This window comes from Peromyscus maniculatus, chromosome 12 (assembly GCF_049852395.1).
Source record: "Peromyscus maniculatus bairdii isolate BWxNUB_F1_BW_parent chromosome 12, HU_Pman_BW_mat_3.1, whole genome shotgun sequence".
Lineage (NCBI taxonomy): Eukaryota > Metazoa > Chordata > Mammalia > Rodentia > Cricetidae > Peromyscus > Peromyscus maniculatus.
Genome location: NC_134863.1, coordinates 77,257,574 through 77,271,612, shown reverse-complemented (window position 1 = coordinate 77,271,612; position 14,039 = coordinate 77,257,574). Strand labels below are relative to the sequence as shown.

Genomic DNA, 14,039 nt, shown 5'->3' with positions numbered 1-14,039 from the left:
CCAGGTGTGCCTGCTCTCTTGGTTCCTGGATCCTGGATGCTGGATATAGACCAAGCAGAGTTCTCCAGAGAACACCACTGGACTGCACTTCACCTCTCCCGGACCCTGAAACCTATCCTTTTACCTGTAAGTTACCCCACAAAATAAACCTCCCTTTTAACTATGTGGAGTTGCTTTAATGCTTCCCAATAGGGCTCAGCCAACTTCCTGAGCTGGAAAACTGTCTGGGGTGCTCTTGTGCCTCTGCGTCCAACTTAGGAAACCTACTCTTATCATTTGCATGAGTACCTGTTTCAGGAGAGTAATCTCTTCTCCACAACACTTGTGGCAGCAGAGAAAGCAGTAATTGAGAAATGAGCCATAAAGCATTCAGAATGGAAGTGTTTTATAAAGTTATATTGCATTTTTTCCTATCGACATGTGTATACTCTTTCATTTCCCCCTTTCTTTCTGTTCATATTCAATTAGCATAAAAGCAAGGTCACGAAGAAAGTGTATGTTTTAAACGCTTAGCTTCTCTGCTAAGAAATATGATGGCAATGTTGGTTAATCAAATAATTCTCTGCATTGATTTTTGTCTTGTATGTGTTGCGCCCACAGGCTGTGATGAGGGCAAACAGAGGTGATTAGACAAGGTTCATACCGTCACTCTTTGTCTCTCAGAACTCTAAACTTCACTAAGCACATCCACACAGTGCTGAGAGGTGTAGTTAGAGTTTTCCTGCCTTGCCCACAGTCAGGACAAATCTTTGTCACCAGCCAGTCCCACAGCCGCTCAGACCCAACCAAGTAAACACAGAGACTTATATTGCATACAAACTGTATGGCCGTGACAGGTTTCTTGCTAACTGTTCTTATAGCTTAAATTAATCCATTTCCATAAACCTATACCTTGCCACATGGCTGATGGCTTACCGGTGTCTTCACATGCTGCTGGTCATGGCAGCGGCTTGCAGTGTCTCTCTGCCTCAGCCTTCTGCTTCCCAGAATTCTCCTCTCTCCTTGTCCCACCTACATCCTGCCTGGCCACTGGCCAATCAGTGTTTTATTTATTGACCAGTCAGAGCAATTTGACATACAGACCATCCCACAGCAGAGAGGTGCAAATCTGTGCCTTCTAACTGGCATCTTAGTCTGTCTTTTCTAATAACAGACATGCAGGGTTGACCAGATACCTTAAGGACTACTATTGTTTAACACCTGTTATATGCAAGGCACTGTATGGAACATAAATGGTGTAGCATTCATTTCATTGTTATAACATTCTCAAAAAAAAAAAAAGGAAAAAAGCTCTGCACAAGAAAATGATTCTCAGAGAGATTATGCAACTTGGCTACCATCACACAGCCAGTAGGTATCAGGGCGGGGTTTGAACTTATCTAAGGATTTAAACAAACTAAGGATTTAGCTTGTTTCTGTTACATTCTAGACACCACTTGATTATTACAGTTATCAAATCCAGAGTACATGTTGTGTTAGTCTCTACTTCTTTCAAAAAGTACTCTCATGTGATTCTCAGATAACTCAACTGTTTCTGTCATTATAGAAAGTCCATATGTATAGGCCTATGCCTATAGCCCCATAGCCAAGGATAGAATGTGGTAGAGACAATAGAAAAAGTCAATCTGTATTTTAGCAGTTTTGAAAATTAATGGTGTTAGAGATGGGACTGTACAAACAATAGCAACACAGCAGTAAACCTCTGCCTACCCTCTGAGGGCAAAGGGAAACCCTGAAAACAAGGTCACGAAAACATATCCATCCAATGCCTACAAACTGGTCTGAAACCCTGAACTCACTTTATAAACTAGTAAGGGACTGTAAGTAGAAACAGTAAGGACAATGAGTAGAAACTTGGTGGCCTAGTTGGAAATGTTTGGCTCTTTCTCCAAAATAAATTAATAAATAACTTCTATGCATGAAGTTATGGCAGAGCTCGAACTTCAGGCCAAGGCCTAATGCCCTCATTGCCTGAGTTGTTAATAGTCTTTTATATACACCCCAGGGAGAAAGTCTGGCTCCTCCCCAGCTTCACCACCTCACCTACAAACAGGATTATTGGATTCCAAGCTGATTATGCATGTTTTCAGCTTAGAACTTACACATTTTCCCATGCTCAAGTATTCGCTCACCAGTTTTGAGATATAAAGAGTTTGTGTGCTGCCTTATACTTAGCAGGCTGTCTAAGAAATGGGGAATTAATTAAGCAATACATTATCTTTTAAGTTCCTCAAGTCCTTTGATGGTCTTTGAGCCAGCTAATTGATAAGTTCATTACTGTGGATAAATCCTGACGACATAATCATGATGTATCTCAATTTACACTAACTGGATGATAATTTGTAGTATATTATACAATTATTTTGGCAGTATGTTCTCATTGTAATTATGTTTCTCTCAGGCTGATATTAAAGTGTATTTACAGCCCCTGAGCATATAGTTAGTTTTAGTTATAAGGAGCAGTTCACAGATATGAATGTGCTATCTAAATCATACAACAATTAATTGGCCTTTATGAATAGCCAACAATTTACCGAAAATGTGCTCCAATCAACCGCGTTCATATTGTTCAGGATTCCCACTTCAAGAGTCTTCAAATCCTCCAAAAAGTATATTTGGAAGAATACTGAAATATGTTTCAACTTGAAATAGGAAGCAATAAAAATGCTATAGATATATACTCCTCAGAAATGTGCCGATGCTTCATTCCAGTACCATTGAAATTTGGCTTTAATAGAAGATAAAAATGTATCCTGGTGTTCAAGGTAGATCTATTTTAGAAAAAAAATGCCAAGAATTATAGTTGTGTATATTGGGCCACATCCTAATACTTGAGTAGGAACAGTGAACTTCAATCTTCTTTAGAATTGTGGAGACATGCAATCTGGAATGTGCCCTTTTCTGTATAGAAAAGGATACATAACATATACCCAATTTTCAAATGAACACCCAGGCTAAACAAGGGGAAAAACATGTTGCTGTGCAAAATACATCTGCTTCTTCAATACTCCACAAATGAAAATCTTACCAAAAGGGTCCTTGCTTAGAACTTCCCACAGCTGTTCATCGAACTCTGTCATCTGGGCTACTGTGATGTGACTATTTCTTATCAGCTAATACTTTTGGAATATTTTCTCTGTGCCCAACAGTATAGTGTGATAAAAGAGAAATAAGATACATTTAAAAATCCCAGCCTAATAAATAAGGTCACCAATTAGCAGAGGACCAGAAGATTTGTTATTTTCTGCCTTTATATGCGAGAGACAATTTCACATGCTTCACATCATGCTTAAAAACACTAAATCTGACAGTGCATACAAGAGTCAGCATTGATACATAAGACATTCTACCTGTTGTAGATTGTCATCATCCATACAAAGAATGACTCGATGCTTTTTGATTCTGACTTTTGGTGTTTGCATCACCTTTTACATTATATGATGACAGTGATTCTAAGACTGTTCCTTGGTGTGACAAACCAGATCTTCACATCTGATGAAGCTTGGACCAAGTCTTCAAATCCTATGAAGACAGAACCAAATCCTCACATCTTATAAGGGTCAAGTCTTCTACCTGATGAAGGCTGAGTCAAGTCTTCATATATAATGTAGCTCAAAATGAAGGTCAAATCATGTCTTTGTATCTGAGAAAGTTGAACCAACACTTTAAATGTAGTGAAGAGGCAACAAAACCTTCATATCTGATTGAAGGAAAACCAGGTCTTCATATCTAATGAAGGTCAAGCCAGATCTTCTTATCTAATGAAAGCTAAACCAAGTCTTCATATATAATGAAGTTCAACATGAAGGGCAAACCAGTCTTCATATCTGAAAAATATCAAACCAGGTCTTCATATCCTATATCCTATGACCATGCTGGGCATTATTAAATCACCACTGAACACCTTTCAGCTTCTTCACCCTTCCTCTGCCCAACCATTTTGTCTTCCTAACTCCTCTCTTGATGACCACAAAACATCTAATAATGGAAACCAGACAGCTGAAAACTCACTTGCCTCCATTTACTTTTCATAGTCACCAGTTGCCAAATATGGGAGACCCAACTCTCTGAATATATCTCAGATTCAATCCACTTTTCTCCAGTCCTCTTGCCATCTTTGTTCTGAACTGATGTAGATATAATTCTGAAAGGTTTTACTAAATAAGAAACACAGAGCTAAATGCAGAGTTAAAAGCCTCAGAGGTCAGAGAGCAATAGCTAAGAGCTGAGACCAAGACCGCCTTCTTACCACCCACTGCCACTGCCATCCTTCCCCTGAGAAAGAGACCTACTTCCTGTGTGTCTGTCTTTTTATTGACTTTCTCTTCTGCCTTCTCATTGGCTGTAAACCCAACCACATGGCCTCCTCATCACTGTCTGTCTATACAGACCTCCAGGTCTCTATGGTTGATATTGAGATTAAAGGTGTGTGTCTCCATGCTGGCTGTATCCTTGAACACACAGAGATCTGCTTGTCATGTGATCGGGATTAAGGGCGTGTGCTACCACTGCCAGATTTCTGCTAAATGGTTTGTTATTAGTTCTGACCCCCAGGCAACTTTATTTATTAACATACAAATAAAATCACATTTCAGCACAAATAAAATATCACCACAAACTGACATCTCTAGAACAAATCCTTCTTTTCCTCCCACCTACATGTAGTCTCAAAACATTGTTCATTAAGTAAAATGTCTGACTTTATCCTCCCATGTTTGAAACCCCAAGTTCTGCCTTCTACCTGAGTCAGCACTTCAATAAAGACATATGACTTCATGCACCACACACAACCCTGTACACCTTGGTCTACTATATGGCAGTATCTAGCACTCAGAAATGTCTATATTAATCAATTCATAATTTTATTTCAAAAAGAGAAAAGTAAACTATAAGTTTTTACAAAGAATATTTGTTTATTTATTGTGGTAGGTCAGTGGGTCATGGAAACCATGTTCACATTTGCTAAGCAAATGCTCTGCCACTGACCTAAATGACCATAACTATCCTTCTTAATGAAAGATGAATTCACTAAGGAGATTAAATAGCTTCTCAAAGAAGTGTGTCCAAAAGGTGTCCAAAACCATGCATAAGAAGGCTGGAATTAATAATTCCAACATCTAAAAAAGCTGTTTTATCTCAAAGTCAATATCTATCTGAATACCTACAAAAAGCAAACAACCCCTTTCTAGTACCTGAATCTCCACCAAAGTCCAAAGAAGAAGATTTTACAGCAGAGTTCAGGCCTCCTCAAATGTCAATGGTCAGCTTGTGGAGCTCCTGAGCTTGATAGGTACAGTAATTAAGGCTAAACTCCAGCCACTGTGAGTCTCACTTTGCTCTGACCGAACATCCATGTAGTTCTCAGAATACTGTTTCTTCTATGCTTCCTATGATCAATAAATGAACTAATAAAGTGCTGAGAGCCCAGAACTGCAACCATACCTGGACTTAAGTATAACTGTATCTGCATTCTCAAATTTACTTTCTCTATGTATGCATGGACATGTTATAACATTTACCAAATGGGAGCGATGATCTTAAGTGCTGTATCTTAGAAATACAAGGTTGGCTAATATACATCAGTGGTCTCAGCATTAGAACACATATCACCTGGAGAATATACTGATTATTCATGCCTACAATCCATCCTGGAGCTGACCTATGAGAATATTTAAAAATGCCACTTCACAAATAGTACTTTATTATTTTTTATTATTTAAAACAATTTTAAATTTAAATGTATTTTGATCATATTCTTCTCCTTCCTCAAGTCTTTCCCGATCACTTCACCCTCCCTACCAACCCATCTTTAAGTTCTTTCTTAAAAAAATAACCTCCCCAAATCCAAGAAAACAAAACACAACCCAAAAAAAGAACCAAAACAAAAACTAAAACAACAAAACCCACCAAACTGTAACCAAATAAAAGCACACACACACACACACACACACACACACACACACACACACACACACACACTCGCCTCCATTATATGGTGGTCAGCTTCTCCTGAACATGAGGCCTGCCCTGGAGTGGTTGATAGACCCAGTGTCACTCTATCGGAGAAAATGGATTTTCCCTCTCTCGGCAGGCATAAATGATAGTTAAGTTGCTAACCTTTACTCTAGCACCACTGGTAGTTTTTAAAGTCCCTTGGTGCTTCTGAATGTTCCAGGCTACTGAGCACATTGCTAGGCTATGTACATTTTAGAGATCACCCCTGAATGTCTGTGCTCTATCTCACCTTTGAAAGGTTATCTTCAGAAAAATTTGAAGTGTAGTTTTTATTACCACCTTTATGGAAAGTGCTTATCAGGAAGAGATTGTGTGCCACGTATCAGGTCCACTTTTCCATCCAGATTATGCTCACTAATTTTCTTCCACTGTATCCTTTCTAGAAGATGACTGTTCCACTGGGTTCTTCTGAGCATTTCTGAATGTTATTTTTTAGGTTCATGGCATCTTCCCAAAGCTCCAGTCCCTCCTCTTTGCGAGATTGCCTGTTTCATTCCACCATAATCTTTTCTCCCTGTTCTGTTCTCAGCCAGCTGTACCCTTGAAACAGAACAATCTCATCTGTTGAGCACCCAGATGAAACAGTCTAGCTCTATTAGTAGAATCACTTTCTAAAGCCAACAGAAAGTCACCTGTTTCCACTCCATTTATTAAAATCCATTAGTGTCTGCTCCCCCTCTCCTCTGAACACAGCTCTGGGGACAGAATCTTATGGAAGCATCAAGACCTGGAGACACTACCAAATAGTGCAGTGAGTGCTTTGTGGAATGTCCGTTCCTTCTCTTTGATTTATCTTGAAAGCAGAAAGAAACCGTGTTGACTTTGTTAAAGTATAATGCTGTTGTCAAATGGAAGCAACAAAAAAAAGGTGGAAGTGAGTACTTACACACTGTTAGCATTTACATGTAAAGGGAAGTGATTAAAAGTATAGAAATATATCAACTTCAAATAGAAAATGTATTTTTCTTCTTGAAGAGCATAGCTGATGCTCATATACTAAAAGCTCTGAGTCTTCGTGCATTGTCATCAAGGAAAGATGAGAGGAAGTGCATTTGCTTTCTATTGTTACTGTTCCATACACAATGCTTTGAAACAATAGAAGTCTCATGGCCATTCTGGAGGTTCAGACTTGACTGAAGGTGGAGGCAGACTACTTTCGTCCTAGAAGCTGAGACAGAAAAATGTTGCTCCTTGTGGTTTCATCTCCTAGGGTTATCCTCATCTGTCACTCTGTGGCCTCACATCACATCATCTCTTAACTTTTGCTTCTGAATGTCACTTTCAGCCTGTAGTCCTCTTGTTCCCACCCCCCCCAATAAGGTTACCTTGTGTCCACACAGATAATCCAGGGTAACTGCCTCATCTTCAAACCCAGATCCTATAGCATTTACAGTCTCTTTTGCCATGTAGGCATGTGAATGTGTGCTCAAGTCAGAATGTGGACACCTACAGGGAACTTCAGTCTACTTCAGAAGAAAATGGAATTTTCCTGAATCTCAGGGGCTCTGGGATTCTGTTATTCTCTCTACAAATGAACTGTCCTTTAGGAATGTAAGTTGATTTAATGTGGCAGAAAACACTGACAATGAGAATGTATCAAAAGATTAGCTTATAGTCACTTATACTGATGACAGTCAGTACAACCCATGTAGACTAAGAACTATCCCATTCAAAAGAAAGCATGGATGTGACAGTGTCACAGAGAAGAAAAAAGATGCACCCTGGAGCTCAAATTTATATCTTAAAATTGTTGCTCTGCTACGTGATTCCATTTCACTGTTTCTCAAGATTTTTATGGAGAAAGAGCTTACTCCTGTCTGGAGGAAAAGTTCTTACTTCAGCTTCAGTGCGTGTTACACACTGGGAAGTTATTCACTTGAAATTATTGACTAGAAGCCATATCTGGTGGCTGGGACTTCATCCTTCTATTGAGAAAACCATAAACATAGCAATATACTTTGGTTTAGTCAATATAAACTTCCAGGGCATATATTTTCAAGGGAAGAAGCAGTAATAAAAAGCCATATAAATATTACAAAACCCCTCAAAATAGCCCAGGAGAACTCCAGCCTCTATTTTAAGGTTTTGCAACTATAGCTACTACATAACGACCATTATTTTTTATATATGGCTTTCCCTTAATGATGGATGTTGGGAATTCATGGAGGATATTTGCTGTTGCTGTCTCTGTAGCATGGTACTGTACTGCTTTTGGAGAACAGAGTGAAGGTCCAGAATTCTTCAGAAACTAAAGAGATGCTGTTGGAATGCTTGGCTCCATCTATCTCACAAGATGACTCTGCAGCCACCACAAACCTTATACCCTATAAACTAGATCCTAGTCATCTAAATGTCAATTAGACCTTAGAAAATACTTGATCTTATAAACGTTGTGCTGTTCAGTGTACTTCATAGCCATCCATCAAAATCTAAAAGCTCGTGTAAAGATAACAGAGCTAGACCAATGCGAATATGTACAAATTTCCTAATAGTTTTGAAAACCTCACAAGGCAGCTGGACCAGTGTGATCTCGCCATTGTTAATGAGTTGTAGCTGTGTCCTAAAAAATATTGATATTAGTGGAACCATTAGAAATGTCCTTTCAGGAGCCAAATGGCATTGAGTTTTTGTTCTGCTATATGCAGATCAATTCTAGATACAAATAAAAAAAAAGGTAAAAATTGAAACAAAAAAGTAGCCATGTAGCCTTTCCTAGCTCAGTACCACAATGCAGAGAAAGCATTAAAGAGACTCACACCATCCTTCCTCCTTTTGGATTCTGTTATGAAGACAGAATGTACATCCTAAGGATGCAGATCTTGCCCTTTTTGTTATTAATCTCTTTTGAGTTCTTAAAATTGATCCTCAAGTAATACAAAGTATGACTTACTATCAAGAGTCATTAATGGAATTGCTGGAGGCTAGAGTTGGTCAAAGACGTCCTGTTACACTAACCCAGTTCAGCTACATTAGATTGGAACATTCCACCATTCCTTAGGGGGAAATAGGATATCCAGCTTATTTCTGGATACCCAATGAAGATTATTTACTTATAGTATCATTATTCTATAAAGAATTAGAGCAGCCTAGAAAAAGACATTTGAAACAGAATGATAATGTCTATTAAAAGTAGTGGGGAATTGGAAGGGGTGAGTTGGTTTAAAAAAAAAAAAAAAACTAGACAGACCTGGATGATATTTGTCCACACTAGGCTATATACCTGTGTTGCTAACTGGAGAGCTCATTATTTTGGCCTTAACCTTTCTAAAAATCAAAACAAGCTTGTTAACAGGATCACTTACATGACTCCTGGTATTTATGAAAAGAGAAAAAAAGGTGCTTATCCCGAAAAAGAATAGCTTCTCTACATGCTGATAACCAAGCAACTAATATGCTAGAGTTAGCAAGGTGGCAAATGTCCTTATCTTCCCCATCTTGTTGGCTAGAGCCAGTACATGGCATCATGTAAGCACAAGGACTTACCATCCTGCCATGTGCGCATTGGACCAGAAATTTAACAAACAGAATTAATGACTTCCGAACTAGGGATCTCATCCTCCCCCTACTCCATCTTCTGCCCTGTGTAGCTCAGGCTGGATTTGAAGTTGCAAACCTATTGCCTGAGCCTCCTCAAAGCTGGGAGTTCATCCTTGTGTACCCTCACCTCACTGATTAAAAACTATTTTTCTCTACGCTAATGATACAATATCACAGCTTACTTGATAATAATTGTTTGGAAACTAGTACTATTAGAAGACCATATTAGTGTAAGCAATTAAATAGAATAAAGAGTGTAACTGAATATGACACAGTTGATCCCACATCTGTTATATAGCATTGTTTGAGGTGTAATGATTTAAACAGAAGCAGAACCTGTGCTTAGCAATGTTAACTTGGTGAGGTGTGCAGACTGGTTTAAATTCAAACAAGACTATGTCCTGGCAATACTAACTTCATAAACTGAGCACCACTTATCAATTCAGCAGATACACATGGCATAGAAATTCAGAGAAAGCAGTCATAGGAAAAAGCCAGTTCTGCAAAAAATTATTAGAGCTGGGCTGTGGTGTTGCACACCTTTAATCCCAGACTTGGGAGGCAGAGCCAGGCAGATCTTTGTGAGTTCAAGGCCAGCCTTGTCTACAGAGCGAGATCCAGGACAGGCACCAAAACTACACAGAGAAATCCTATCTCGAAAAACAAAACAAAACAAAAACAAAAACAAATTATTGGAAAGCTCTCCATGTCATGATTTTACATTTTTGTTTTTAAAACTGACATTCATCATGATGTGACATTTTTCTTAATCCCTTCCTGATTTTAGTTGAAATGATAACATCCAAAGAAAAAGTCATAAAGTGATGCTTATAAAGCATGATCTCAGAAGACAGCCCTTTGCATTCCAATCAGTCTACAGGCTACTATGAAAGACAGCTGTTAAAACATACTATTCTTGGAGCTTTCTCCTTTTTTTAAAAAATCTTGAAGGTTTTCTTTCTTCTGGCTCTTGAATGGCCACAAAGTTGATAGGGTTATGATCAATGGCACTGCATTTGTTTAATAGTTTCTAGGAAAATCGAGACAAAGTCAGAGAGACACTGGTCCAAACACCTAGCTAGAGAAGAGAGCAGAGAAGTTTGTGGAACAACAAATGCAAAGTACACCTGGAGGATCCAAAGGTTCCTTCTGCAATAAAAGCGGGCCCACTAGCTGCTACTCACTCAATTGCCACATCCCATTCTAATACTGAATAACACATAACAAATGAATATTTGCCTCCAGGAATTATTAAAAACACAATAATAAAATAATGGCTTAAAAGATTGTTTTTCTTTCTAAAAAGTGTTCATGTTCACAACAGGGCAACAAAACCGTCTACTAGGCTCAAAAGGAAAATTTTGTCAAAATGAAAGCTATAAACTCAGGTGGATTTGTATTTCAGTTTCAACTCCAGAAATAGTATTTTAAACTTGGTGTCTAGATTCATAGCTTAACATAAATTTTACACTGTTCCCTTTACACAATCTAATAACCAAAATGAACAACTGGCCAGTTCTTTATGCTCGAATGATAGAAGAAACCAGCTAACAAGACCTCACCATGCATGGTTCTAAATGGTATTGATGGCCCTAAAGCAAGTCCACCTTCAAAAAACCCCTCTGTGTGCCTGATCTTGTTAGCACCAGAGGAGCAACTCAGATCCCATTAGCTCATGAATCACAGCAAGAGTTCTCCATCATTCATCTCACTTTCAGACATTCCAGTTTCACTAAACAGCCTCTGCATCTCATGTTAGCAGAAGTGTCTCCTGCATGTCCACACTTTGTTCCTGCTGTCTTTAAATGCTCTTCATTCCTTATCCCTTTTCATGTAAAGTCATGCCAGCTCGAATATTTAAGCAGAACCTCTGACAACTTATGTCGTCTTTACCCATACTTTTAAAATCCATCTCTTTAGTCTGTGTTCTGAACGTCTTTGTTCTTCTCTGCCAAGATACATGTTTCCCACAGATCAGTGATGCTCTACCACCTTAGATACTCTTATCCAGAATGGCACTTTGAGAGGGCTCAAGGAACCCTGACTTAAAAACTTCCAAAGAGGTTATGATTTGCATTCCGAAATTTCAAGAGGTGCCAGGAAAAATGCTTCAGAAATGTAACTTGGTAATTTTTTATTCATTTCAAACCAAGAACAATAAGTAGTATTCAAGTAGTGATTTTTAAACCCTGCAATGAGGAAGATAATATCCTGACTTCGAAGATGTAGAAAGCCATTTGAAACATTTTCTGCTGCATTGAGCACAAAAGTGGAATCACTACTTAATAAACTACCTACCTACTAACACTATGTTGCTTAGCTGCCTTCCTCTTCTCTCAACAAATACAACAGTATATGAACTCATAGCATTTCTGGAAAAACCAAGATCCTAAAGATGTAACTGAGAATTGGTTCTAAAAAACATATTTTCTCTCATCTGTGAAATCTTGATGTGTGTGGGGGGGAGGGTGTAAAAAGAGGGACAATTTGGGCAAAGCAAAAATGGAAAGGAAAGATGAAGAACAAAAAGCTCAATTATATGTATATATGACAATGCCATAATTATACTATTTTGTACACTAAAATAATGGAAAATAAATATATAATAAAATCAATTTGATTAAAAATAGCTAGAAAAATACATACCTTCTAATCCTACTAAAATACACAAAACAATGTTGAAAAAAGAAATAATGTGAACTGGGTCTAAGTCTGATCCTCATCTATCTGTGAACTCAGGTTTGTTGGGTAAAATAAGAAGTATGTGGTAGGTTTTCAGAGGCACATTCAGTTATAAACCCTCATTTGAAAACATCTGAATACTAGCATTGCCATGTCAATGTACAATGACTTCTAATCTGAGGAAAGCATTGTGGTAAGGATGAAGACTACACAATCACATTGCATTTATAGGCTAGGGGGTTGCTTTTGAAAGTTTAAGCAACAGAAAAAAAAATCCTATGTCATCATGCACAACTCCAAATATAAAACTTGTTGGCCAGAAACTACTTTTAAATTTGATCACCAGACCAATTATTTCAATGTAAGTACAAGAGTATAATGATATAAAATAAGTTAGAGGTCAATGGCCTCCTCACCAGCCACTAATTGGACTCAGGATTCTAATCTACTGGGTCTGCAGATTTCTAAGTTTTGTACTCCCATGTGTTTGCAGATAGGCTACTGATGCTCTATTTCTTATTATAATTCTACTTATGATTCTATCCCTCATGTCTCTGTTACAGATTTTGTTCATGGGCATGATGACTGAATACTATCACTATTTCTTCACAACCCTGGTGAGTGCTTCCAGTAAGAATGTATTCCATACATTATTTCACAAACAGCCCCTCCAGGGCCAAAACGCAGCTATTGTCATGGAGATTCTCTTTATTTTCCTAAAATTCCTCTAAACTCATTGATGATGAGTATTGGGTACCTTTGTCTCTTTTTACAAAAAGATCATCAATGCATGTCCATCAGAAGGGTGATGAAATCCAATTAAACAGGAGCTATTCATAAAGAAGCACCATCTATAATTTCTACATTCATTCGGAAGAGTGTTAAAGTGTGACCTGGAATCCTTTGATGTGATAAAGTATCATTCCTGCCTGTGTCCAGAAGACATTGGAGTTAAGACAGTCAGTCACCTGGAGGGTACCTAGGAAAATTTCAACCAGTGAAGTTTTGGAGGCACTGTACACATTGAACATTCTACATCATTAAGGAAAATAATGGCTCACAGCTTAAGAAGTACAGAAGAATCACTGACAGTTAAAATTTTTGTGGAATTATTGAATTAAAGAATATTTACTAAAGCCATTTAATATACCAAAATTATAGCTCCTCCTCAATTGACTTCAGAAATCAGTCAATAGACCCTACATATATACTGGTCTCCCCAATACCTGCAAGATGTATTCCACTTTCTTACATGAGAAGAAAATTTGTGTCTGTTTTCTTTATAATCTTTCTCATCTTTGTAATCAGTCATTTTCTTTGTAGTCTCTAAGGGTTTATCAAAGTATAACTTGCCCAGATTCTGCGTGGGGTGGTCAGTAAGTTACTGTTTTAACAAATAAAATTGACAAGCCAAGCCTGAAAAGCATGGGAATTAAAGGATTTGGAACAAGGAGCATAAAGCGAACACAGAAAATGTCTTTGCAGTATCCATGAGGGTATGAAGGGTACAGAGAGCATCATGCCATGAGCTTGTGGTGTGAAAGGGAGCAGTGTGGAGGGCAGGATCCTACACCCACACGTGTGCCATCTTGTGCCTCTGTGTTTCTGCTGATTGCATTAATTCCTGTTTCAAAATAGTCGAAGGTGACCTCAGTGTCAGCTAAGTGCTTTCTTCTGTTCACAGATATGCCCTTCCCTATAACCATGAAAAACAGAGAACTGCAAGGCCCAGTGGCCTTGGGCCTTAGAACATTCTTTTAGCCTCATTGACACACACCCAGAAGAGCTTATTTGGGAGCCATTTC

General features: G+C 38.3%; 1 protein-coding gene across 7 annotated transcripts in view; it reads left to right on the top strand.

Moving 5' to 3' along the window:
- The window catches only part of Grik1 (glutamate ionotropic receptor kainate type subunit 1), a 388,066-nt gene that overhangs the window by 253,398 nt on the left and 120,629 nt on the right, over window positions 1-14,039 (top strand). For all 7 annotated transcript variants that reach the window (XM_006987930.3, XM_006987928.4, XM_006987927.3 and 4 more), the window contains exon 5: window positions 12,798-12,851. In XM_006987930.3, coding sequence (XP_006987992.1) covers window positions 12,798-12,851 — 54 coding nt within the window. The remainder of the gene's footprint in view (window positions 1-12,797; window positions 12,852-14,039) is intronic.